General features: G+C 48.6%; 1 protein-coding gene across 1 annotated transcript; it reads left to right on the forward strand.

Annotated features, from left to right (window-relative positions):
• Positions 1-441: 441 nt before the first annotated feature.
• LOC148161869 (putative phospholipid-transporting ATPase IIB) lies at positions 442-23,349 on the forward strand. The gene is made up of 3 exons (XM_088020518.1): positions 442-572; positions 19,345-19,457; positions 22,619-23,349. Exons 1-3 carry the CDS (start codon positions 449-451, stop codon positions 22,943-22,945), a joined length of 564 nt encoding a protein of 187 aa, XP_087876644.1. The 5' UTR covers positions 442-448; the 3' UTR covers positions 22,946-23,349.
• Positions 23,350-27,670: the final 4,321 nt, after the last annotated feature.

The raw sequence follows: 27,670 nt of genomic DNA on the forward strand, positions 1-27,670 counted from the left end.
TCGTCCCAGGAGAGCATCCTGTTTGTTCTTGTAAAATGAGCGGATCAAGGTCATGATGCATTTTGAATATCTGTTCCGAGTGGGATGCTGCCTAAACCCCTTACACACGCACCATCTCTCCTTTGTGTCTGAGCGGGGGTACTTAACGCACATCCACCTTCTCCTCCCACATCTGCCTCCGCACGCCCCACTGGAGGACCAGGATGAGGAGCCTGTTTACTGTCGCCTACAAACATGATAAGGGGCCTCAAAAGGTTTGTTGGCTTAAGTGTCAACAAATTCATTTATTTTAAAGTCTGAAATACAGTATTACCTACTTAGTTCCCGTGAGGTTAAAGATAATACGCCTGTATGGAAAACGTGAGTTTGAACATATCGTGTAGGTTTGGACCCTGCTAACGATTGTAATGAACCGGTTTTGTTTGGCAGTTTGCGTGTGAACTTGGACATGGGCAAAGCCGCATATGGATGGAAGATCATGAAGGACGAGAGCATCCCCGGCACGGTTGTGCGGACCAGCACCATCCCAGAGGAGCTGGGGCGCCTGGTGTACTTGCTCACGGACAAAACAGGTACCGCTCCTGGTTCATGTTTGCCTTTGCGTGCTCGCCGGCGTCCAGGGCAGGGTGACGATGGTGTGCATGTGCCTGTGTGCGCTCACCGGCATCCAGTGCAGGGTGACCCTGGCGCGTCTGTGTGTGCATGCATGTGTGCGTGCGTGCATGTGTAGCGGCGTATTGAAGTCATTCAAATTTAGGATTTTTCAGACTCCGCTGAACACTGGCACACAACTAACCTTCACCTTTGAATAAACACAGTATCATTAGAATTAGCAAAATGTTAAATCCTTAGAGATTTAAATGACATGTTTATATATTTTTGATTCTCTGCTGCCATAGCGTTCTTTGTTTTATTAGTGCGGCTTCTGGAGAGGAAATACTGCTTGCCTGTTTATTACAGGATGATACTTGTGAGCTGTTGGAAGAATGTAACACGATGTGTGTGGGTTTGGTCTTTTGACAGTAATGTTCTCCTGAAGAGCCTTCCAAGTGACTATCCCACCCTCAGGTCCCTGCCCCAAATTTTATTTGCCCTTATTCCATCAAAGAATCCTTGTCAATCCTTAACATAATAAATAAAACATAAACTGAATCCAGTGAAAATCCTAGCAACAGGTGAAATCCCTTCCTGATTTCTTCATTCATAGTTTAAATTCCTGGTAACTCTTGGGGCGCCTGGTGGCTCAGTCCCTTGCCCATTGACTCTTGATCTCAGCTCCGGTCATGGTCTTAGGGTCGTGAGATCAAGCCCCGTGTTGGGCTCTGTGCTCAGTGGGGGAATCTGCTTGAGATTCTCCCTCCCTCCGCCTCTCTCCTCAGTCACATATGCTCTCTCTTTAAAATAAATAAGTCTTAAAAAATATCTCATAGTAATTCTTAGTGAACTAGAACTAAGGATACTTGTATAATATGATAAAATGTGTCTCAAGTAAAATTCAACATTATTTTTAATAAAATACTAGAAAAAGCTTAGTCTGGAAAGAGAGAAATCTAACCGCCCTATTAACATGTTTCATTCTGGCCGTTGCAGTAAGACAAGAACTAGAAATAAGCTCTCTGCCTGAAAGATGGAGCAAATATTTGTAGATGAAATAATGAACCAAGGGAATCAACTGCTAAGAGTACGAACCAATGAAGTGTCAGGTCACAGGTCAGAATAATAAAGTAGCTCCCTGCGTGTCAAGCGGACGGAAGAGGGAAGGCCCCACTCGTGGTAGCGCAAGCACGTGTGAAACACGTGGGCATACCGACGTGAGGGGAGTGAAGGGCGTGTGTGAGGATGATCAGACCTTACAGAGAAACGTGAAGGAAGACGTAAACCAGTGAAGGGACAGACTGCAGTCTCCAGCGCAAGGTCCCCAGCGCGAAGATACGGGATTGCGTAGAGCCTGCCTTCACGATGAAGTGATAGGTTTACTGCAGTTCCAGTCAAAATCCAGTTGCCTGTGGCACGTGGTTTTGTTTTGTTTTTTAATTTAGAGTGGGTTTTTTTGTTTTTATTTAAGTAATCTCTATCCCCAGCGTGGGGCTCGAACCCACAACCCTGAGATCAGGCGTCACACACTCCACTGACTGAGCCAGCCGGGCACCCCAGCGGCATTTGGTTGTGGTCAGGGTTGGTCATTATGGCACGTCGGGGGCTGTCCCGTCAGGTGATGCTCGTAAGTCCGAAGAACTCCAAAGTAACGAGGAGCTCAGACTCAAGAAGGTAGGCTGCGAAAATGCCATCAGATTTCTCCCTTCCCATCCTCACTGAGCCGACAGGAAAAGATCCAGAGAATAAAGTGTGGGAGACACGCAGGCGTGCCTCCGCAGAGGTTGAGTTATTTCTGGGAGACAGGTGGGACTATTTTGATGGAGAAGCTGGAGTGAAGCAAACCCAAACTCAAAAAGATTCCTGAAGTGACCCCACAGAAGAGCGTCCTGGGGAATCTGTGAGTTTACAGCACACAGGTCTGTGGGGGGCAGCACGGGAGGCTGTCAGGCTGCCCACCGGCGGCAGGAAAAGCCCAGCTATGCTCAGCCGTGCACTCAGCAGCCTGGACCTTGTGCATAAATACAATCGGAAACCAGGAACAGCAGCATGCACTCGGAGTCCCGCACAAACAGGCACGCTGTGCCCCAAGTGCACAGATCTGTGCGTGTTCACAGAGAAGCCCAACGGAGCCCTGAGGCAAGGGTGCCGCATGACAGAAGGACTTAGTCACACCTGCAAATTCAGTGTCAGAATTAAACTACATTTCCACATACCAGCAACAGTGGGGGCACTTAATTCCAAAAAGGCCAATTAGAATAGCAGCAAAATGTATAAAGTAATTAGAAATAAATCCAAGCAGAACTTGTGTAAAGCCTGCATGGATATAAGTTTGAAGACCTGAGCAGGAGCTAAGCGAGAGGGTGGGCATCTCAGTGCCACACCCCGTGTGGAAAAGTCCGACCTGTCTGAGGCGCACACTGCCCCAGGACCTTGTCTGCACCATTGGTGGGAGCGTTACCTGATGGCCACCGCTCTGTCCGAACGGACGAGCCCCGACAGCCTGCGCACCGCGGTGCCCCTCTGGCTCCTGCTCCCCAAGGAGACACGTGCGCACGCGCAGCAGGAGACAAGCCCAGGGATGTCCATGGCATCATCTTGGACAACAAAACCAGACTGAACATAACAAAAGCGGTTATCAGTACAATGCATAAATTGTGGAGTGTTTGCAGTTGAATGCTAACTAGCAATGACGGTGTCACGGTTTAATGTTGAACCCAGAAAGGTCTGGGGCCTTCCCCTCTCGGAATTCTGTGCTCCCCTCCTGCCCTGTGTGTGAGGTGCGCGGCGTGCTTATCCGGGGAGCAGGTGCGGGCTGGGCTGTCCTGTCTGCAGCCCACCTGCTCTCGTGGCCACTGAAATCTGCATGTAACACAGCTAAGTGTGGTGCCTGTGATTTCACGTCGGTTCGCAAACGAGAAGCATGTGTCAGCACACAGTATGCTTGAGAGTGACTGGTTCTCTCTCCTCTTCCCGTGTCTCTGGATGTGTGATATCAGCAAGGGAAGAAGGATTTTGTGACATCATTTCTTCTTAAAATGCTAACTTTTTAGTATGCATTTTAAATGGTGATGGGGTCATCATTCTCCTTTGTTTCATCATAGCTCCTCCATTTGTCTTTGAATTCTGAGTTCCATCCAGGATAAGGAAGAGTGGTTTTGCCCAGAGTCATAAAGTAAAACCCCATTTTCCTCATGTCTCACTCTGCTGCTTTCACAAAGCAAAAATAAATAATCTGGGCTTCTGAGATTTAAAAAGAATTACAGAACATTATATAAAATATGTGAGTGAGAGAATCTTACACATTTCATTTTCCAAAAGGCCTTTTTGTTCCAGAAGTCACTGAAGGGACCCTCTGTCACCACTTCCTAGTGTTGGAGCCACATGGAGTTTTAAACATTTTTAGTGTTTTTAAAAATTTTTGGTCTTGAGCTTTTTCAGACCCTTTCTCCGTAATCGGAAGGTGAACGCCACCCACGGCACATCAGGCGAGCCACACGCTGTGCCAGCCCTGTGCCTGTCCTCGCCCTGGGGCCATGGGGCCGCGGGCACTTGCCCTTCACGGGTCCTCCTCCCTGAGGGCACTCAGGAGGGAGTGTTGCCTTGGCTGCTTCTAAAGGCCACACGGACCAAATCGCAGGAGAAGGACATCGAGGACGAGTTGTGTAATTGTCACCACACTGCCAGCACATAGTAGGACTAGTCTAGAAACCAGCTTCTCACACAGATGGAGGCCGCCGGCACACGGGGGTTGGGCCCTCACCTCTGGGCAGCGTGCGGCCTCCGGGGACCCCCAAGCCTCCGAGCAGAGCCATGCGTTGTCTGCCGGGAGGGCTGCATGGCTCGAACTTGCGCTCACCTGCCCTGCCGGGGGGTCCGGCGCAGCTGCGTATCTGTTGTTACTGGGAAGCGTCGTCCGGCAGGGACTGAAGTAACTGTGCTCTGTGTTGTAGCATTCTCGTCGTGTGACTGATTCAGGTCCTCTGCAGTTGGCCGGGGCCCAGTGGTCACTATGGTGGGCTCCACCATCGCAGAGGGTCTGACGGGGGTGGTGGTTTGGCAGAGGGTAGAGAACTTGGGGTGTAAGACCGTATGCAGACATCATCTGCTTAATCGAATGAGCTGCTGTGTGAGGAGCCTTTCGCTGCTGACCTGCCCATAAGGCGGTCCTCGGTGTGATCGTGATCGGGCTTGTGCCTCATCAATACGCTTTCTGACAAGAAGCGTCCATCACGCGGCCTCTCGTTTGCCCCAGCAGAACAGAGAACGAAGTGTCCCGCAATTGCATTACAGTTTCCTTCTTGTGGACAAGAAAGCGGTGTGGTGTAATTAGGTTTGATTGGGGTGCACGTTTCCGGTAAGATCTGAAATGAATGATGTTGCCATAGTGACGCGTGTGGCCAGCAGTGCGTGAAACATGAAGCAGTTCATTCGACAAGAGCGGACATCTGTTAGCTGCCAGGGTGCAGAGCATGTTGACACTGCCCAGAAATGGTGGACGTGCCGTGATAAATGAGCAGACGGCGCTGGCATGCTAGGGCAGGTCGTCTGCACCGAGTCCGCTGGGGAGCCCCCATCTCTACGCCGGCTGCTCCTGAGAGCGGTGCTGCGGAGGGCTCGGAAATCCTAAAACTTCGCTCCGGCTGCAGCCTGTTAGAGCGAGCCGCGAATTCCTTTGTTGGGAATCTTTATGCTCCTGTATGACAGAGCATTCCCAAACCACGCCCTGAGACAGGTCATTTAGGATGCGCACCGTGTCGATAGCACCCGTTACCTGGCTTGGCCGTGCGGTTTGCACCCGGCTCGTGTCAGCTCCCAAGGCCGCATCCTCTGCAGCGGGAAGCGCCGTGTCCACAGTGGCAGGGGCAGCGGACCATGGCGTGCGTGCCTCGCCGGGGAGACCTGGAGCTGGGGGTTATGTCCCGTAAGCCAGGGGCCCTGTAAGCTGGGGCCAGGCACAGGCTCTCTGGCCTGCAGATGACAGCTGGGGCCTCTGGCGCCAACACACCTGCAGGGTCTGGCACTGTGCATGACCGGAGCGCGCACTTGTGTGTGTGCTGGGCTGTTCACCCCAGGTGAGGCACTTGATGCAGGCAGTGGTTGAACAGAGGCCTATTGTACTGGGAACCGCGGTCTTCTGAGAAAGCCTCATTTACAGCAAATACAGATTAACAAAGAATATGGCCACAGTCTGCAGGGTATTAGAAGTTGTGTTTCCATCCCTCATTGCTTCGTGGTAAAGTCTGAGTAGCTTTGTGTTGATCTCACGTGATCATTGCTCACGGCCTGGATCCTGCGCTGGAAGTCCATGGGGTTGGGTGGGTGGCCTGTCCCCAGTGTGCCGCGGGCAGACTTTCCTTTGTTTCTGTGTGGTTGCCACGCCCTGGCTGTCCCACGCACGAGCTGTGGTGTGGCCGCGCCACCTGCCAAACACTGGGTCAGAACACTTTGCAGCTGCGTCTCCAGCAACGTGTCCTCTGCCTGCCTGTGAATCGTCTCCGTCGCTGCCCTGAGACGTGTGCCTGCAGGACTTTGTCCTTAGAAATTGAGTTCCCCTCTACCTGCTTTGCTGCTCGTCCTCCAGAGCCCTCTGCCTTATTAAGGAGCTACAGCATTTTCCTTCTTCAGGAATCACAAAACACGCCTTTTGTCCAAAGACATTTTCCGTCCCTGGCGCTCTCCTAACGGCCAGGTCGCGGGGAAGCCTTCTGGTGGCGTCTGCCCATCCCTATCATGAAGCTTCAGACTTGGGACATACTAACAGTTGAATTAAGATGACAAAAATTGTATGACCTATCAATTGATTGAAATCATGAAAATTGTTTAAGATTTGAAAAGCGGTTTTGCATTACTGACTCTTTTAGTAACTGGCTTAACCTTAGACGCCCCTGCTGTACAAGAGGGTGTAGAAAGTCTCAAACTCGCCCTGACTTTCCTGCTCAGCGTTTTACAGGGTCTGCTGTGAAATAGAAACATCATTGAAAGTTAAAAAGATCCTTCCAGGATTCACCTTAGTATGTTAGAAGATACGCGCCCCTACATAAAGGAGCGTCTGCATCCATAACCCAGTCTCTCACCCAGCGAGATGCAGATGCATTCATCCAAATGGCAAAATAACTGAGCCAAAAATTTCATCGTTTATTTGATGAAATGATAGTCATTTGTTTGAATATGTCTGTTATAACCTCCATAAAACGTGATTTATCAGCAACTAGGACGAGGGTACCAGATGCAGCGTTTGACTCGGACGGCAGGCCACTGGGGCAGGTCGCGCCAGCGTTGGGCACAACCACCGTGTGCTGTCAGTGCGGTCCGAGCTCCCTCACAAGGCCACCTGGTGCACAGCAGCAACCCCCTTGCTTCCCTGCCCTCGCTCAGCCCTCGGTGACCCCTGGTCGACCGTATGCCTCAGCCGGTCTGCCTGTGCTGGACTTCTCCCAGGAGTGGAAGCTCACACCGTGTGGCCTTCTGTGTCTGGCTTCATTTGCTCAGCAGACACTTTCCAGGTTCACCCGCACTGTCGCGTGTCTCAGTACCTGACTGCTTTCTATTGCAGGCGATACTCCGTCGTGTGGATAGACCACATTTCATTTCCATCTCAGTTGAGGGACATTAGTGTAGGTTTTCCTGTTTCTGTTTGGAAGAATGCTGCTATGAGCAAGGTTCTAGCCAGGGCGGGTAGGCAAGAAGAGAAAGGCATCCATGCTATAAAGGGGAGTGAAGCTAGTTGTGTGTGACATGGTCTTCAAACAGAAAATCATAAGGAGGGGTGCCTGGGTGACTCAGTCGTTAAATGTCTGCCTTTGGCTCAGGTCATGGTCCCGGGGTCCTGGGATCAAGCCCCTGCTCCCCAGGAAGCCTGCTTCTCCCTCTCCCACTCCCCCTGCTTGTGTTACCTCTCTCACTGTGTCTCTCTCTGTCAAATAAATAAAATCTTTAAAAAAAGAAAATCATAAGGAATCCCCTAAAATCTGTTAGAAGCAATAAATGAATTTAGTAAGGTTTGAGATACAAGATGAATATACAAAAATGAATTGTATTTCTATACGCTAGCAACGAACTATCCAAAAATAGAATTAAGAACACAATTCTGTTTATGATGGCATCAAAAAAATGAAATCAGTATTTTATAGTGTTAAGATGGCAATAGGATTCCCCAAATTGATTTACAGATTCTACACGATTCCTCTCAACATCCCAGCTGCCTTCTTTGGAGAAATTGACAAGCTGATCCTAGAATTCCTGTGGAAATGCAGGGAGGGTGGGCGCCCAGAGTGGTGTAAACAATCTTGGGACAAGAGCAAATGGAAGGACTCCACAGTTCCTCATCCCAGAGCCTGCCACCAGGCTGCAGGGATCAAGACAGGATGGTGCTGGTGTGAGGACAGACCTTGAGATCGAGGGGGTGGCATCCACAGTCCGGACATCAGTCCCTAGCTGGACACTCAGACGACTTCCAATAAGGCTGCCAGGACGGTGTGCCGGGAAGAACTAAAGCCTGACGCTGCCGGTCGACTGGATTCCAGCACGGGTGCCGCCATCCTCACTGGGGAGGACCAGCCCCTTCAACTGACAGGCAGGGAGAGCAGGACGTCCACATACAGAAGAATGAAGGGGGACCCCTACCTCACACCACACACAAAAACTAGCTCCAGATGGATCACAGACCTACATTTAAGACCTAAAATGATCATTTTTTTAAACTGCTGAGTTTTCAGAAACTACTCTAAACTTGTCTTTTGTTTCATTCTCTTTGGCTCCATGAAGCACCAGAATAAAGAACTTCTAGGTATCTATCTTAATAGAAAGCTTTATAGGGCACCTGGGTGGCTCAGTTGGTTAAGCGACTGCCTTCAGCTCAGGTCATGATCCTGGAGTCCCGGGATCGAGTCCCACATCGGGCTCCCTGCTCAGCGGGGAGTCTGCTTCTCCCTCTGACCTTCCTTCCTCTCGTGCTCTCTCTCTACCATTCGCTCTCAATAAATAAATAAATAAATAAATAATCTTTATAAAAAAATAAAATAAAAATCTTTATAAACATAACCCAAAAAATAAAAAATAAATGTAAACAAAGCCCAAAAGAAGAAAGAAATAGTTTAAATCTGGATATGTTATCTTTTAATTATTTTAAACTAAATTTTTAAATGCAACAGTGTATTTACTATTTTAGTATGTGCTTGTATGTGTCTATGGGAACTCTGTGGCCTCCCATAATTTCAAGGGGTCTTTGTGCATTACTCTAGAGAGTTCTCCAAACGGCAGCAGGAAGCAAACGTAACTGCGTAGTTGGAGTTTTCATCTCAGAACTTAAAATGCTATCACCAGGCTGACTGAGGACAGTGAGCTAAAGCAGTGTATTAAGGTAGCAGTCACTCGGGGCACCTGGGTGGCTCAGTTGGTTAAGCGACTGCCTTCGGCTCAGGTCATGATCCTGGAGTCCTGGGATCGAGTCCCGCATCGGGCTCCCTGCTCAGCGAGGAGCCTGCTTCTCCCTCTAACCCTCCCCCCTCTCATGTACTCTCTCTCTCTCATTCTTGCTCTCTCAAATAAATAAATCTTTAAAAATAAATAAATAAAAAATAAAATAAAATAGCAGTCACTCTACAGCTCCAGATTTGCTGTCTAGAAACAGTCTGTGATCGGAGCAGTAATCATGATGTGCCTTTGGTTTTGGAAAATACTTGCTGTCCACATGGAGTATTGCATTTGGGAATGCCAGAATGCTCGTCTTCAGTAGTCTCGGGAGCAAGATGCTCTGAGTAAACCATCTACCATGTGACTCAGAGAGATGCCACCCTCAAGCTGTGGTGGGTTAATGGGCATAGGACCTGATCGTTGGCACAGGAAGAGGCGGGCGGATGTGCCTCTGACAGAGGGGCTCTGCCTCTGCACAGAGTGTCTGCAGAGCCCAGAGGCCCATCAGCACCCAAGTCCAGACCGTAGGGAACACACTGGAGCAAGTTCATTTACAAGGAAGAACGAGAGAGCAGAGAAGACTGTGGCCTTGGGCTCAGGAGGCTTCACCTGGACCCACACTCAAGCAAACAGTGTAGAAACACAACGGGAACCAGGCCTGGCCTTGGTATTTGATGCTGAGGAGCTCCTGCTGTTTGTTGCTGTGATAACATGGGGGTTACATTTATTGTAGCAGCCCCTTCTGTTGTTAATAGCTGACACGCTCAGGCAGGAAGTGGCAGGTCCCAGGAGCGTGGCCCTGAGGTGGTCCTTGCTGATGTGAGGCCTCCATTCGCCACTTTACATGATGCCATTCTGTCCGCTTTGGGGTACGTTGGACATTTCCCTTAAGAAACGCAGACGGGTTGGGACAGAAAACACATTGCCGGAAGTCAGTTCCTGGCACTTCTTGTTCTCACATTTGTAGTTGAAATTTCTTGCATGTTCTGCTTTATCCCCGCAGTCGGTACACCTGTGTACACGCATGTGCACATGCACACGTACGCACACACAGCACTGTGAGAGCGATGCTCCAGCACGCGCCCCGAGGGTGTCCCGGGTGCGTTTGCACACAGTCGGGCGTCTGGCCATAAGACATTCTAGGTCAGCGTTGTTCTCCTGAGGTCAGCTCCCATAGTAGAGCAGCATACGTGTGCCGGCGCCTGGTTATCCTCGGGACCGCCCAGCGGGACCAGCTCCTCGTCAGCCCCTCCAGGGAAGCCGCATGAGCATGGAAGTCTGTAGACCCTCCTCTCCACAAACCCGCCCAGGTTCCCCTTGCTTCTCTCCGGCCCACCGAGGCAGAGGTGCAGAGGGGCTCACACCTGAGGGCAGGATGAGGTACGTGTCTGAAGAACCGTCAGCCGCACCTCCCACACACAACCCCGTCGTGTCTCAGGTGCGCTTCCCGCTGCAGCGCGGCTTCCTGCTCGCACTCCGAGGCTGCCTCGTGGCGTTGACCACCAGCCGTTAATAACTCCGTGCGTGGCTCCAAAAACCAGTTCAGGGGGACACGTGGTTTTTCTCTAAACATATTGTCATCTGCTTTTAAAAATATTCGCGTATTCCTAAATCCGTGTTAAGTACCACAAGTAACAATAGTCTGCAAAGTCAGGAAATTAAAAAAAGAAAAAAAAACAGTTTTTCCAACAGATCCAGTTTTCAGGACAGGAGGGTATTACGTAACAAAGCGTCTTCTGCTTTTTTGTTCAGTGCTTTCCAGCCTTGGGCTCTAGCTAGAAAACTTTTTCATCTGGTTGAGAAACAGTAATGTAATTGTTTCCGTTTCTGTCCTTTGGTGTCAGCATCCTGTATCTTTCTGCCAAACCTCCCCTTCCTCTTTATTTATTCATTTATAATTAAAATCAGTTAGCATATAACATTAGTTTCAGAAGTACAGGTCAGTGATCTGTCAGTCTCATATTACACCCAGTGCACGTTACATCACGTGCCCTCCTTACTGCCCATCACCCAGTTACCCCATCCCCCACTTACCCATCTCCCCTCCAGCAACCCTCAACTTGTTTCCTAGAGGTAAGAGGTTTGTCTTATGGTTTGTCTCCCTCTCTGGTTTCATCTTGTTTGATTTTTTCCCTCTCTTCCCCTATGATTCTCTGCCTTGTTTCTTAAGTTCCTTGTTTCAGTGAGATCATATGATAACTGTCTTTCTCTGATTGACTTATTTTGCTCAGTATAATGCCCTCTAGTTCCAACCACATTGATGTAAATGTTCAGTATTCATCCTTTCTGATGGCTGAGTCATATTCCATTGTATATATGGACCACGTCTTCTTTATCCATTCGTCTGTCGATGGACATTTGGGCTCTGTCTACAGTTTGGCTATTGTGGACATTGCTGCTATAAACATTGAGGGTCAGGTGCCCCTTCTTTTCACTACATCTGTATCTTTGGGGTAAATACCCCAAAGTATTTGGGGTATTTAGTAATTGGGTAAATACCCAATTGCTGGGTTGTAAGGTAGCTCTATTTTCAACATCTTGAACCTCCATACTGTTTTCCAGAGTGACTGCCCCAGCTTTGCATTCTCACCAACAGTGTAGGAGGGTTCCCCTTTCTCCACATCCTTGCCAACATTTGGGACGTTAAAATATGTGATATTACACTTAGCTTAATGAAGGACGAGATGTAGCTAAATCAGGTGCTTAGGCATATTTTGCCTTGATAAAACTAAACTGTCATTCAATCATTATACTTAGTACTATATTTAATTCCATGAACCTTAGAATTACTTCCTAATCTTGCCGTTGGGAAGCAGAGGTTGATGACCTGACAGAGTCAGCACGTGCATGAAGAGCAGAGGCATCCCCAGTGTCAGGTGCCCGAGCTTACAGACGCCAGAGGCCATGCGTGCTGCCGTGCTCCACGTATCAATGTCTCCTCCGGCGTGAGGAGGAGGTCTCCTGCAGTACTGCTTTAGGAGAATCTTTGGTGCTGGAGAGGCCAGTATGACCCCGGGTCCTGGAGAAGACGCAGGAGAACGCAGTCCGACCTGTGCCCTCTGCGCACGTCCTGTTCATTCCTGTGTCTTCGGTGAAGTGTCGTAGCAGGTTTCTTCCAGTGGCTGGTTGTCTGCTGCGTGCGGTACTGATGCAGCCAAGGGGTCTGGGTTTCTTTGTCATACTTTTTACTTCGATGCACTTTTGTATTCCTTACGTCGTGCGGACTGTGAACTCGTGGTAAGCGTGTGTTCGCCCCCGCCTTTGTTCACATGCTGTCTGGGTTTGTGAGTTGGGCGTGCCCACACCCTCTCCCAGACAGGCTGGCTGTGACTTGGGACGGCTCGCTCACGCTGGGTCATGGGGACGTGCTTGTTGGACAGCAGTATCATGTCACCGCCTTGGCAATGGAGGCAATCGTGTGTTTCAATTCCTTTTTCCATGATGAGTGGAGAGTGTGGGAGGAGGACACGCTGATACCAAGCGTGAAATAAACACAGTTCTCATACACACGGTACAGTTGAGGTGATCATGGAAGTGCGTTTGAAAGGGAGCGAGGTCAAGCAGCCATCACTGAGCTTTGTCTCTTCGGTGTCTTGGCCCTGATCCAGTTGACAGCATACTCAATGGTGAAGGGAAAGAATCAACGTGAGGGGGACCGATTGCTGGAAGCGTGGTGTCTTAACACCGAGGCACAGGAGTGTGGGGTTTACGTTCCTCTTAATTCTCTGAAGCTGATCCTTCCTTTTCCCACACTCCAGATATTGCGTGGAACCACCATTGCCTTGTGTAGAGACCAGCTCTCTCCCCGGGCACTCTGGTCCAGGTGATAAGGGGCTGTGACTTGGGTATCAGGATTTAAAATCTCCCAGGTGGTGAGTGGGCAGCAGTGCTCAGGGTCTGCTGGGATGCACACAGTCAGACACAGAGCCACTGCCCAGCCTGAACGCAGCATCCCCACCCTGTTGATCTGAGGCCGTGGAGCAGGAGACCTAATCCCATGGGCACCTTGGAGGTCCTACCCACTCTGCTGCCTTGATGTAAAATACATGCAATCTTCAAAGAAAAACTATTCATTTAAAACCAAAATGTTTTATTATAACAGTGTGTAGTCTCAAGACTTCTTAAGAACGTGAGCATTTGCAAGGTATATATGGATAGGGGCACCTGGGTGGCTCAGTTGGTTAAGCGACTGCCTTCGGCTCGGGTCATGATCGTGGAGTCCCGGGATCGAGTCCCGCATCGGGCTCCCTGCTCGGCGAGGGGACTGCTTCTCCCTCTGACCCTCCCCGCTCTCCTGTACTCTCTCTCTCTCTCATTCTCACTCTCTCAAAATAAATAAGTAAATCTTTTTTAAAAAAAAGGTATATATGGATAGTAGAATTTACATAAGGAGACCAGTATAAATGTAAATTTATCACTAGGTAAGTAAATGTGTAACTGTCAAATCTTAACATAATTTAGGGCGAGTGCCTCTGAACAGTTCTGTGATTCTGAGCTGATGCCAGTCGACGGCCTTGCTGAGCACCCAATGTGGGCGGAAGGCATCCTGGTCAGTATAACGTGTGGGTCACTGGCATGGCCCTATATGTAAATTCAAACTGTACTCTCCGAAATCTCATCTTTAAGAATCTACCCCACATAAATAATGGTTTTGTAGCTGCATTTTTTGGTGATAACAAAAAATTTTAAACCATCTGAGTATCCGTGTTTGGGAGGAAGATCCAGCAGAACCTTGTGTACCATACTGGGTTTATGGTATACCCCCTAAAAATAACGTGGAATACCCCTGTGTGTAGTCATGTGAAAAAATAGTTTATAAATGCATACTTGTCTCTACCAGTGGAAAAGTTGGAAGAGGTTATATACCTAAACTAGGTGATCCCAGGGTGTGAGAAGGTACAACAAGTATTTACAACTTTTAATATAAATGAAGGCCTCCAATTCCAGAACGATGGAGTGGATGTTCTTCTCCCTGTCTGTCCTGCTGAGCACACCGTGCACCTGACGTGCTACGTGCAGCGCACACAAGAAGACTGTGAGCGGGGAGGGAGGAAGGCAGGCTCGCCCCATCAGGAGGACCAGCAGTCAGTTCCCTGGTGTTCCGCTTCATGCCCAGACTGGGGCCTGGAGAAGCCAGCGATGCAGAAATGCCAGTGGCACAGACAGGCCGAGAAGAGCTGCTCTCTGTGACCGAAGGAGCAGCCTGGCAAGACAGGAACACTCACGCTTCCATTCCAGCCGTTGGAGAAAGCACAGCACACGTGGCCCCGTGATGATGTGACGGACGGAGGAGTCACTACGGCGGTGGCCATCCCATGGCCACATGTAAGTGTGTCCAGTCAGCGCATGGTGCAGCAGCAGCTTGCACAGTGTTCCCTGTCCATTTGTGCTCAGCAAAGGCCCCACCCTCTGTCTCCGAAGACCAAGTGGGGACCCTAGACTTCCAACCTCTCCTGGCTGTCCAGATGACCCAGCTCCCAGGCCAGCATGGAGTCCAAGAAGGCTAAGGGTCGGACTTTCATGTCTGCTGGGCGGGCAGCCTGGACGGCCATTGTCACAAACAGAATCAGCGCGGTGAAGAACTGATGGGTCGTGCCAGACTAGGGGTGGGCGAGGGCATGGATGTGGCCACGGATGCAGGCGAGGACCATGTTGGTGCAGATGGGACGCCTCTGCATCTTGATGGCCATGCTGGCCGTGCAGATCCACACATGACGGTGACGTGAAGCTGATATGCTGCGCGGTGCCGGGCACTGGTCTGATCCTGCGCCACTCAACACAGGGACGGCCAGTGGGGTGCCAGGCGGGGGATGCGGGCAGCCCCCTGTGCCGCTGTGGAATCCAGAATTGCTGCAGGAGAAGTCAGAAGAGAGGCCAGCAGCCCTTACTCAGGAGGCTGGCGGACACGAGAAAGGCCTGTGGTAGGCATGCCACCCAGGGGGAGGAATCACACATTTCCTTGTGAGGTAGCAGTTTTTTCTTTAAACTAGAGTTGTTTCTTATGAAATGCATATGTTTCTTATTTTTTCCTATCATTTCATTGAGATTCCTGGTAGTTGCTATTTTCTAAACTGGAGAGCTCTAATTCTGTAATCGTCTAGCATTTCAGGGGCCTGGCAGGTCCCAGCAGCCGTGAAGTGCACTGCCCAGCTGACATTTCATGTAGACGGTGGACATTGCTGGTTGTGTTTGAGGGAGGGAGGAGAATGAAGGGTCCTTATTCTAGGAAGGCGGCACCAGTCAGGAGGTCAGAAGCCATTCCCGAGTCTCGCAAGTCGGGATGAGCGGTGAGGGCCCCAGAGTACATGTAGCCGCGGCAGAGCCCCCGCACCACACCTGTGCGGCTGGTGTGAGGAGGTCTGAGGGTTGGCAGAAAGGACGGAGGATGATGAGGGCGGCGTGTGGGGCAGCTCCGTCACCCGCCTCCGCCTGCGTGCCTGTGGACCCCCTCGCCAGCCTCAGCCGGTGTTTCACGGTGAGGGGGTGGGCGGCAGGGGGGCGGCAGTGCCCGCAGTCAGGCGCTCAGGGGGCGCTCCGGCAGGGGCGGGTGCTGCTGGTCAGGGGGCGTGCGGGCCAGGTGGCGGAAGGGGAGGCCAAGGCTGTGCGTCCACAGGGTAGAACAACCATCCTAGAGGAAGAGTGGGTGGAGCTTGGCACCATGAGATCTGGGAATGGTGACACCTTAGACCCTAGAATGTCTGCAAAGCCAGAGAATCCTAACAGTGTGGCCCCAGCACGACACACACACAGACCAGGGGAACAGAAAAAAACCGCACCCGTAAATGGGCAACTAAGGTAGGCCGAGGAGGGCAAGAGCGGACAGTGTCCTCGCACGTGGTGCCACAAGAGCTGGACAGCAGCGTGCAGAAGAAGGAAACCGGCCCTTTGTCCCGCACCACACAAGATGAACACAGGACTGAAGACCAGAAACCAGAGGTTCCAGAGGAGAACACGGGCAGTAATCTCTTTGACATCGGCCTTATCAACATTTATTTGGAACTGTCTCTCCAGGGAAGGGCAACAAAAGCTAAAATAAACAGACAGGATTCCATCAAATGGGATTTCATCAGACTACAAAGCCTCTTCAGAGCCAAGGAAACCCATCAACAAAATGAAAAAGGAACCTATTGAATGGGAGCAAATATTTTCAAGTCATCCATCCTGTAAGGGGTTAATATCCAAAAACATATGAAGAACTTAGACAACTTAGTATCAAACAATTAAAACGCCCCAGTTTAAAAATAGGCAGAGGATCTGAAAGGACATTTTTTCAAAGAATACCTGTAGACACATGAAAAGATGCACAACATCACTAATCGTGGGAGAAATACAAATCAAAACTACGATGATACATCTCCTTCACACAGGTCACAGTGGCTAAAATCAACAGGTGTCGGCAAGGATGCAGAGAAAGGGGAACCGCCGTGCACGGCTGGTGGGAACGCAAGCGGGCGCAGCCCCTCTGGAAAACGGTGTGGAGGTTCCTCAAGACATTAAAAGGAATCACCATGTGATCCAGCAATTGCACTTCTGGGTGTTTATCCAAACACAATGAACACTAATTAACAAAGATACACACCACCCCTATGTTTGCAGCAGCATTATTTACAATATCTGAGATCTGGAAACATCCCAAGCATCCATCCGTAGATGAATGGATACGGGAGAGGTGGTAGAGACCTATGTTACTCAGCCATAAAAATGAAATCTTGCCATTTTTGACAAAAAGGATGGACCTAGAGGGTATGGTGCTCAGTGAAATGAGTCCGAGAAAGCCAAAGTTGCAGAATCTAAATAACCAAACACAAGAGAAACAGACTCAAAGACATGGAGACAAATGGGTGGTTGCCAGAGGGGAGGGGGCGGAGGAGGGTGGAGAGCCGCAAACCTCCGGTTATCAAATGAGTCCCGGGGATGTACAGTACCGCATGGGGAGTGTGGCTGGTGATACTGTACTAGGGCCGTGCGGTGACCGATGGCGACCGCACTCAGACGGGGAGCATTTTGTATAAAAATAGCGAACCGCTGCCGTGTACACCTGAAACAGATAGTGTATGTCAGCCTTCAGTTTTCACAAAAAAGAAACACGGAAGTGATCCACCCAGTTCCAGCAACAGCACTGTGAGACGGTGGGTCTTCGCACTGGGTGAACTGGGCGCATCCCCGTTCCATCCCCGCGGATCCCGCGGTGTGAGCCAGTGAGCAGGGCAGAGCACCCTTCGCTTAGGGTCTTTTGCCACTTGCGTTCAGTGGTTTACAAACCTAAAGAAATAGTAGTTTATTCTTGGTAGGAACTGTGCAGGCGTAGTATTCTTATTTTTGCCATACGTGTAAAATTGTTAGTAATAAAAAGGTTGAAAAGTATTATTTATTGTCATCGTATTTATAAACTGCCTCATACCACAGCCCACCGTAGATTCGAAGCCTCACATTCAGTGTATGTCAGAGGAAAAAGTGTCTACAGGAAATTCTTTAATTATGTCAATCTGATGAGTAAAATATTTTTTTTTAAATAATAAATTTTCAGGGAACTGCTCATTTGGGCACACGTAACAGAGGTGAGCTTGGTGCTTATTCTAATAGGAATTAATGTACAATTTCATTAGCTTTTGATGATAGGTAACTATTGTCTTCATCTCAAATCTGTGATGTAAATAATTTCTAGAACTTCCTTATTTCATTTGGAAGCTGAATTGTTTTTAATTACATTCTTTAAACTATTTTAATTAATTCTGCTTTACTTAATGAGGATGACATAACCAGGAAACCCTTTTAAACTGTACTTCTCACATAATTTTGATTTCAGGAAACTTAGGTGCCATTTAATTGAGGTACTAAACGGGCTAAATAGAATTTTGAAAAAGCAAAATTTCTAAAACTGATCAGCATCCCTGAGAAGAGCTGCTCTTTGAAATTTATGAGACCCTAATGTATGTATTCTATCCATTCTTGTAAGAAGGTGATTCAAAACAGTCTCTGAAACAGTGTTATGAAATACGGATTTTCCTTCATGTTAACGTAGCCTTCCTGTCCTGTAGTGGGAGTTCTGAGCTATTTTGTTTTGAACACCAATGTGTATGGAGTCATGGATAGATGTGAAAACACTTTTTATTATATCTTCCACATCACATGTGCCAAAGAAAACAGAAGTTAGTTAATATTTTATGGGTGCCTTGTAACCGTGTGGAAAGCCCAGCTTCTAACTGAGTGGGGATAGGATTGTTCATATCCACATTGATAATTACATCAGTCAGTGGGTGATCCTTCTGTGAGCTGTGAGGTAAGTGCAGAAAAGCCCGGGGGCCTACATGACCGCACTTTTCGTTACCGTACCTGACGCCCCTGCTCACAGGTGTTCACACTTCCCCAGGTTGCTTTACTTCTAGAAAACCCAGTAAGCAAAAATCCTATGTGCGTATTGTGTGTGCATTTTTATATTAAGTGATACACATACACAATGTTTAGGGTTTTCAGAGTCATGAAGATGTGTACCATTGTGAATTTATGTGTCACTTTTAATGAAAATTCACCGTTTTTGAAATAATGTTAACGTCTCGCTGCCTTTCATGATGTTACTTCACTGTATTTGGCAGACCCAAGACATCTCATAAAATTGACCTGTGCGTGCTCCTCTCTTAACTGACTTCCTTACACACCAGGGGTGAAGCACTTCCTCATGCTCAAGCACACATGAGTGCCTGGCCTACATGGACTGGCTGTCCCCAGGAGTGAGCCCTGGCCATCTGGAGGGACGTGAGCACCTCCAGGCAGCTCACCGGGCAGAAGCCCAGCTAAAGGGAACGTGCCTCCCTGCTCACTGACCTTTCTGTTGCTCCACATGATGCAAGTGGTGCTAAGGGTTAAATGCATCTGTTTCTGTTCAATGAAAAATACTTAATTTTTCAAAATTGGGTGTTTTTTTTAAAAAACTGGTAGGCACGCTAATTTGGGACTAGTTGATGTCTTTCTCAGGCAGTGTTCTAGAGTATAATTACAAAGGTAGTGACTCTGTTTTCCAGTTTCACGCCTGTCTCTTTCAGAACAGGCAGAAGTTATATTTGTACCAAACAATGCATCTGAACTGAAAGACAGAGGCCACACTTTCTTCAGGTAGTTAGAGCCCTTCACGTTATCGCGCTCTTCCGGAGGGATCTGGGAGGGACACTTGTCCTCAGTGGGGAAGGACATTCCTAGCTGCTGGAATTACAGAGCAGAGCATTCTCAATGCCGAGGGGCGCCCAGCTATGAGAGCTCGGCCCGTGGAGGTCCACGTACGGGATGGGGAGTCCTGGTCCCGTTGATGAGCTTTCCTCTGTGACCTGGTCTTTGTTGCAGGAACCCTCACCCAGAACGAGATGGTGTTTAAGAGGCTGCACCTGGGGACTGTGTCTTATGGAGCAGACACGATGGAGGAGATCCAGAGCCACCTCAGGAATCCATACTCACAGGTAAGCTCATTGGCATCCGCACGGGAGCTGCCTGCAAAAGTGCCTGGCTCTGTCGAACCAGCCGGAACCCACTGTATCCGCTGATCTGGAAATCGGCAAACATCTTTGAATGTCCTAAAACACTCAGTTTTAATTTATAAATCAAGAAGCAGTTTTTGAACCAATTTTATTTTATTTTTTTTATTCTTTGTAAAGATTTTATTTATTTATTTATTTGTTTGTTTGTTTGTTTGTTTGATAGAGATAGAGGGAGAGCACAAGCAGGGGGAGGGAGAAGCAGGCTCCCCGCTGAGGAAGGAGCCCGATGTAGGGCTCGCTCCCAGGACCCTGGGATCATGACCTGAGCCGAAGGCAGCCACTTAACCGACTGAGCCACTGGACAATTTTGAATAAGCATTTCTATATTGTAAAATAATAGAAAGGATATAATGACCTTAAACCATTTATTCATATTAAATAATTTTCTTAGTGAAATATTCCAAAAGATTACTCAGGATAGGTAGTATTTTTAAGACTATTAAGTAGAATACTGCATCACAGGTGTTTCTTACCAGTTCCTCTGGGTTTCTTCATAATTAGTAAGACTTTCTCATATTTTTTTGCCTTTTCCATAAACAGAAGTAGACACACGGTATCGTGAGCCCTATGTCCCTGTCATTCGGCCTCAGCAGCTGTCCATGCACCGCAGACCTGGTTCCCTCCGTAGCCCTGCTCCTCCTTCACCATATCACTGTGAAGTGAAACTCAAATGTCATGTTATTTCATCTGCAAATACCTCGTCTGTGTCTGGATTAGATAAGGACTCCTTGGGTGGAGGCAGGGGGCGTATATCCTAAGTCTTGGCCTTTCCCTGGAGCTTCAGGAGCTCTCTGAAGTTGCAGGGACAGGAAATACACAGCCTAGTAGCCACAGTGTTTGCCAGAGACTTGGTAGGCCGTGCGCTCTGCAAGTGCGTCTGTGGCCCGGGAAGGTCCTGACACGCCAGATCCTGACATGGGGCCCACAGGGCCACGTGTTCCCACAGATGACAGGGTGTGGGGCAGGCAGACACAGGCCACTCTGCAAAGGTCAGTTTAGGCCGCAGAGGTCCCCTAGCCTGTTCTCAGGTAGCGTTCGTGTTGCACTCATTTGAATTCACTGATTCTGGGTAACCAAACCTTGCAAGCCCAGGGTGTCTAAGATGCTGCACACACAAGGCTGTGGTTTGAACCCAGTGCCAGCCATCACTTCCCTAGGCTGCTTTTCTGCCTCTCTGCTGGCCTATTGTGAGGTTCGGGCACCCCCGTTGTAACAGGCCAGCATATATCAGGTGCAAACGTGCCATCACCCGCCCCCCAGGGAAGCGGGGCCTCGCATGTACACAGACCACTGCCGCCTCGAGGCTCCCACGGGCCGTCTGGCAGCGGCGCCCCCAGAGGCTGTAGGCCCTGTGTATTGATGGTCATACTTCTGACTTGACTTCCACAGACGGGGCTGAGCCACACACGCCCTGAGCAGTTTCTGCTCTGACCGAATTCAGGTGTACTGTCTGCCTTACATTCAGTTTGTGAAAACCTCTTTCTTCTGTAATGTTTACCAGAACGGCGTATACTTTACTTTTCAAGACGCTGTCAAAAGAAAAGTATCTAATGCATATGTGTTTATTGTATGTAATGATCACTTACACAAGCACACATATACTTAAAACCAAGCCCTTTCTTCAGTTGGATGTCACTCAGTGCAATACAGAGCATTTTGTAACCTAGAACATTTATTAACAGAAGGAAAATCTAAAAAGGAGAAGGAATAGGTCTTCCCTTCTCCTGGTAATCTAGGTCTAGGTTGAAACAGTACCAGGTAAAATCTGTTTTTAAAAAATAAATTTACATTATGCATGAATATGATTTTAATAGCTCCAAATAAGCTGTTTTCTAGAAAATTTAGAAACAGAAAGGATGAGTCAGTGTATAAAAATAGCAGATATTTAATACTTATTTCCACGGAGGAGGTCTTTTAAAAATCTTTTTTCGAAGCTGTCTGTTGGTTGGCTGGTTAGATAGTACTCTTTTGTAAAATTGATTTTATTCCTGAGATTCTGTCTTTTTATTAAGATGATAATAGTCTACCAGGTCCACTGCAATGTAACATGAATCTTTCATAATCTGATTATATTTCCCCTCCGGAAGCATTTGGTGATGGAGGGCATAATCTTTAATGGCATTTGTGTGAAATGAAATTCTACAGCCATCGATAAACAGAGTCCTAAGGGGAGTCAGCCGTGTTGCGTGCCGCTCTCCCTTTGCCGTGCAAGCAGCAGGCGGGTGGGAGGCGAGCGCAGGGGAGAGGCAGTGCCAGCTGCTGAGCTGCACGAGCAAACCCTTCATTAGACAGCACTGTGACTTCACGGGCAGAGTAGTCACGGCTCGGTGGCTCTGCATGCCCCGTCCAAAAGCGAGAGCCTGGCTTTCTCAGGAGGGCCGTCACAAGTGGCCATGAAGGTAACCGAGGAGCCTCTGTGGTCCTGCTCCACCTCCCCCGGGAGTGGGGGGGAATGGCCACTCCACTGACGGAGGCGAGCGCCCTCGAATGCAGCCTGGTGCGGGGGGAGCCAAATGGAGGGAGCGGGGAGTCACGTCCGGAGCGCAAGAGTCTGAAATAGGAGGTGGGGATCAGTTTTCGTCAGATGCCGGGGTTACTGTCATGCACAAAACTAGCTCTTAATACAGAGGCTGTGACAGGCTGCATTCCTTTATTGTATTAAAGGAAGATTCGTAAGTATTTTTTCCTGCTTTTAGCTTTAGTCCACTTCAGGTACAGTACTTTTTAATGAAACATGAAAGCAGTTAGGAGTATATGGCTCTGGTTTGCTCTTTAACTCACCCCATCTTTACAAGGAGAACAAACATGACTTATTACGGACTTAGCAAGCCAATGCCATGGATCAAGTGAATGTAGAAAAGGAAAACCCTCCGACTCTAAGTACTGCAACAGTTTGGTAGCCGTGCCGACCAGGAGACGCGAGTGCTTACGGCGCTAGCACGGACACGTCACGTGAGCGAGCCCGTTCCCTAAGAGCTGCTTGTCTCATCCCTCACTGATGCACTCATAAAAATCACACGTGCTGGTAACTCCAGTATCAACTACGTTGTCTCTTTAATTTTGTGACGTTCGTATTTTATCAGATGCAGTCTCAAGCTAGCGGGAATGCTACCAGTTCAACACCACCAAGAAAGGCCCAGTCCTCAGCTCCCAAAGTGAGAAAAAGTGTTAGCAGTCGAGTCCACGAAGCTGTGAAGGCCATTGCGCTGTGCCACAACGTGACCCCCGTGTATGAGCCTCGAGCCGGCGTGATCGCAGAGGCCGAGTACGCAGAGGCGGACCAGGACTTCAGCGACGGGAACCGCACCTACCAGGCCGCCAGCCCTGACGAGGTCAGTCGGGGCCTCTTAGAGGATGTCAGATACAAACCTGCATCAGAGGCACAAGAATTCGTTCTTCCAGGGGCATGAATGCAAGGAGAGCTTTATTATCGTGTCTAATGGTGCCTTAGCTCCAGGCCTGAAGGCCACATGGCTCTCTCAGATTCGTGCATTTGGTCCTGGTGTGTCCACTTACCCCAGAAAGCCTAAGAGTTGAGTTACTGGAAAACACATGAGAAAAATCAGAGTTTTACTGATTTGTAAACTGATTTGTGACCGAGTCAGATCTTAATAAAGCTGCTGGCGCCTAGACTGTTCCTCCCTCATCATCCCATCTTCTTACTTCCACATGAATTGTCAGGCTTACGTGTTAAATTTCCAGGTTTGTTCGTTTGTTTTGCCAGAATTTAGCTATAGCATATCTATTTCAAAAGAGAATTGGGCTATAAATCATTTCAAAAATCTACAGAAGACAGAAACAGTAAAATCTTCAATGTGGCAAATTAGTCATTTCTGACCTTACATCATTTTTTTACTTTTTTTTTTTAAAGATTTTATTTATTTGTTTTTGTCAGAGAGAGACAGAGCACAAGCAGGGGGAGCAGCAGAGAGGAGAAGCAGACTCCCTGCTGAGCGGAGAGCTCGATCCCAGGACCCTGGGATCATGATCTGAGCCAAAGTCAGACACTTAACCGACTGAGCCACCCAGACGCCCCCATTTTTTTTATTTTTAGATTGATAAAAGTCATTGTTAAATTAATTTGCCCAATTCCTGTTCAGCCAGTATATTTTAAATAACGTTTTCTTATGCCCTCCCTTTTAGTCAAGGTTCTTGAGATGATTCTGTAATCAAACCAACCATGGAAGCAATATAAGCAAACAACCTTCTTTTTTTTTTTTTAAATACTGTATGAAATTGGATCATGTAATAACTCCCAAAAAGTACCATCAATCACAGTTTAAAAAAGAAAAATCTGATCTAATGTTTTTTTTTTTTTTAAAGATTTTATTTATTTATTTGAGAGAATGAGAGAGAGAGAGCATATGAGAGGAGGGAGGGTCAGAGGGAGAAGCAGACTCCCTGCTGAGCAGGGAGCCCGATGCGGGACTCGATCCCGGGACTCCAGGATCATGACCTGAGCCGAAGGCAGTCACTTAACCAACTGAGCCACCCAGGCGCCCCTGATCTAATGTTTTAAAGAGAGGAGCCCAGTGATTCTCGTAAACGAGTATTTCAGAAGAGCGAGGTCCTTCTGTAATGACATCACAGCAAGGAACTTGCGCGCCGCTTTCCCCTGAGATATCTGTGTTGGGGAGGCTGAAGGGCTGGGGCCTTAGGCTGCCGCTGGGAACCACAGCATGAAACCAAGAGCGCCAAGGTGCTGGGGTGTAACGTGTACTGCAGAGTCTGCAGCGCTGACAAGAGCGTCCCTGTTGTGCTGAATAAAATTAATTAAGAGGTCAGAAGATAAATCTGTGAGTTTCCCGTGTTAGGAAAGGCGTTCTGTGAGTCATAGCTAGAGCCGGCTTGGGACCTGGGCCAGAGAGGACTGTGTAGTTGTGTGTTGTGGGTGCCGGCTTGCAGGGGCTCGTGTCCTGCTTCCCTGCAGCTGGGAGCAGCCAGTCCTGCCTGTTTATTCCTCGAAAGCTGCTTGCGACCATCCTGATGGGTTTCGTTCCCAGAGGCGCCCTCAGTCCATGTCTGCCGTCTCCTGGGAGCCACAGGGGACACACCGGCACCCTTCATCCTGTCTGCGTGGCACGGGGACTGACAATTTTGTTTTCTTCAGTCTTTTTTGTGTATCTGCCTTTTTCTGTACCTGTGCATGGTTCCAGAAGTGCTGATTGCTGGGCCTGGTGTGGAGCCAGTGCTTCTCCATTCTAGGGACGCACTAAGTGGCCCCCATAGCTGAGAACCACTGAGTCTCGTGAGTCTTCCTGGGCGCTCCCTATGGTGTGCGGGAAGCACCTCGGCGGAGCAGGTGGGGAGTGCCGGTGTGCGTGGTCCCTCCACAGTGCCCCCCACAGGCCGCACGGTGGAGACAGACACTTGGGACCCCTTTACCTTGTTCTGACTTCATAATGACGAAGAACAGTAGCAAGAAACCCGAAGTGCACCAGCAAACGCTTGGTGTTTTACTAAGCTTTATGCACCGCTGTATGATTTGAAAACCAAATTTATTTTTGAAGAGGTAGTTACATAGGCACTGCCTTATTTATTTAGTCAGGAAATTATCCCACGGTAACCAAAACAAGCTACTTTAGAAATTATGACATGTCATTACTCAGGGGCAAAACAGCCAAAAAGATGAAAGTTCAGTTTTTCTTTAAACGTGGAAAGCTGAGACCGGTTTCACTAGCTCCAGCCTCCCCTCAGTGCTCGCTCACATGGAGACACCTCCCTGTCTCCCCCCCCCCCCCAGCCCCCGCAGCTGCCTGCCACACCCCTGCGGCCCTGGGCCCCCTCCACTGCGGAGGGTCAGCTCAGGGGTGATTTAGCTGGAGCAGACCTGCTGATGCACCCCCAGTGTCCCAGGCACACTGCGGGTCACACAGCTTGCGTGGGGCTCAGAGTGCCTCCCAGACATGAAGCGTTCAGGGAGCTGTGCTCAAATCATTCCCATGCACCCCAACTTCTCCCCATGCCTCTGCCTGCACCCCACCCAGGATGCTCTTGTTGGTTCACAACCAGCTGACAGTGGGCTCGTCAGGGCTGGGGTAAAGGGAACTTCCACTCTTAAACACTGTTGTATTACTATTAGACATTTTTACAGTAACTTTATTATTCCTATAATTAGTTTTTAAATTAAACTGAAAAGAATGAAAGAGGCTGAAGACAAAGAAGGATCTCAAAGCCTGTTTGATCCTGAACCATCACCTTCATAGCAGCTTGTGTGGGTCGACCTGGCACGTTTTGGGTGTGGTGTGGTGCCACAGGTGTTTGAGGGGAGGGGTAGTGCTCTTTCTCGACCTCCTCAGACTCTTGTCTTCTTTTGTGCCCTGTGAGGGTCTCACCTGGACCGCCCCCCACACGGGTGTCCGGGTCTCAGGCACCGCCCTCCGCCACCCCACACCCCCCCCACCCCCCCCACCCCCCACCCTCCCCCCGGCGCGTGTGTGCAGGTCTCAGCGGGACCCTTGAGGCCCAGGCTGCAGGGAGGTGCTGGGATTGCCCTGCCTAGGGTAGAAAGGAGGGAGCTGTCCGTGGTATTTATCTAGAAACCAGTTTCCTGGGAGTATCAGGCCTTGATGTTCAAGCAGGAGCCCGAGCCCTGGAGTCCATAGCCAGGCCGAGTCTCAAGTCTCGCAGTAAAAGGTCTTTCCCCGTTCTGCTGCCTGATGACCTTGTGATGGCGAACCCCCATCACTGTGGAGTGCCAGCGTCACCCAGCTCTTCTCAGGATCACCGGCACGGCCTGTGAACACGGGGACTGGCCGCGGTGTGGCAGGTGGTTGAGGAACTGCGCAGCGCAGCCGGCTCATCACAGGGAGGCGGGCTTGGGGCACGTGGGGAGGCCCAGTTCCGCCATCTCTCCCGCTCTCCTCCTCGGTGTGCTTGGTCTGGAGTCTGCTGGTCAGGGGATGGGACTTCATTAGCACCACTGGTACACTCTGTAGATTGTGTTGACCACTAAATATGGAGACATCTGTTGTGGCCAAACTGCATGCGGCTTTGGGAATCGTGTATATAGCACATATGTTTATTTGGTAATAGGAAATCTAGGAGAAACTGCTAAGAGGAAGAGCTAAGATTCAGATGATGTATAAATTGCCATCTTAGCATTCCATTATATGCTTTGAAACAGATGTGGGCCCCTGGTCACGGCCCTTTAAAGGAAAGGGGCCATGTTCCTTTTCATACAAAGAAAGGATTGAACACATTTTTTTCTGTATTATATAACAGTCTAGAAATTCTCAAAAATTGCATGTGATTATATATTGAAAAAGGACTATTTCCCAGTCTTAAGCATAGGAAACTGAGACCACAGATGTTTCTCAAGAAAAATCTTATTAGAAGTTGTAAAAATACTATATTCCATGTTTACCTTGTTACCTGCCAAAAGTAAATATAAATTTTATTGAAAATACATGGAATTTTTCATCTTTAGGTTTTTATATAATTCATAACACTTTTTAAATCTTAGGTATGCACAATAGAGAGGGGTCTCATCAATTCCAAGATTACCGGAATCAAATAGAAACTGCCACTCTTATAATTGAATTTGTTCCTTGTTTAAAAATTCTTTCTACTTTGGAGATTGGACAATGATTAAAAGTAGCAGCCCTTTTAAATAACCTTAAAAAAAATCCCTAACACATAGTCTAAATCTGAAAATGAAGAAAATAGAGTTCATCATAATTTTTAAAGAGCTCTATTGATGCAACGTTTGCAAATCCCTAAGGCCCAAGGAAAATAATCTAAATGGTTCATTATTTAGCTTATTGAACTTTGCTGCAGTTAGGTTGACGGATGATGGCAATGCTTCCCAATCACCAAAGCACCATTTTAAAAGCATTTTTTATTGAATAAAGTGCTTAGAATATTGCACCCTGGAGCTTTATTCAGGGAAATGGCTCAGTTGATGTTTTCTGTTTGACCTCAGCTTTGACCTATCACAACATGGATGGTTAATAAGCAACATTATCATTTCAGAGATGTCACTGGTTTTGTCCATTCTGCATCAACACTCTGCTCTTACAATCCCTACGTGTTTATGGCTCTTGTGTTCTCTTCGTCTTTAGAAAGAATGTAATTTAAGTAGAATGTTCTTGTTTCTGAGTCCCTGGTATCACAGTTGCAATTCTTCACAACAT

Source organism: Eumetopias jubatus, unplaced genomic scaffold (assembly GCF_037043125.1).
Source record: "Eumetopias jubatus isolate StellerSeaLion01/CBP00866 unplaced genomic scaffold, mEumJub1_p1.0 scaffold_47, whole genome shotgun sequence".
Lineage (NCBI taxonomy): Eukaryota > Metazoa > Chordata > Mammalia > Carnivora > Otariidae > Eumetopias > Eumetopias jubatus.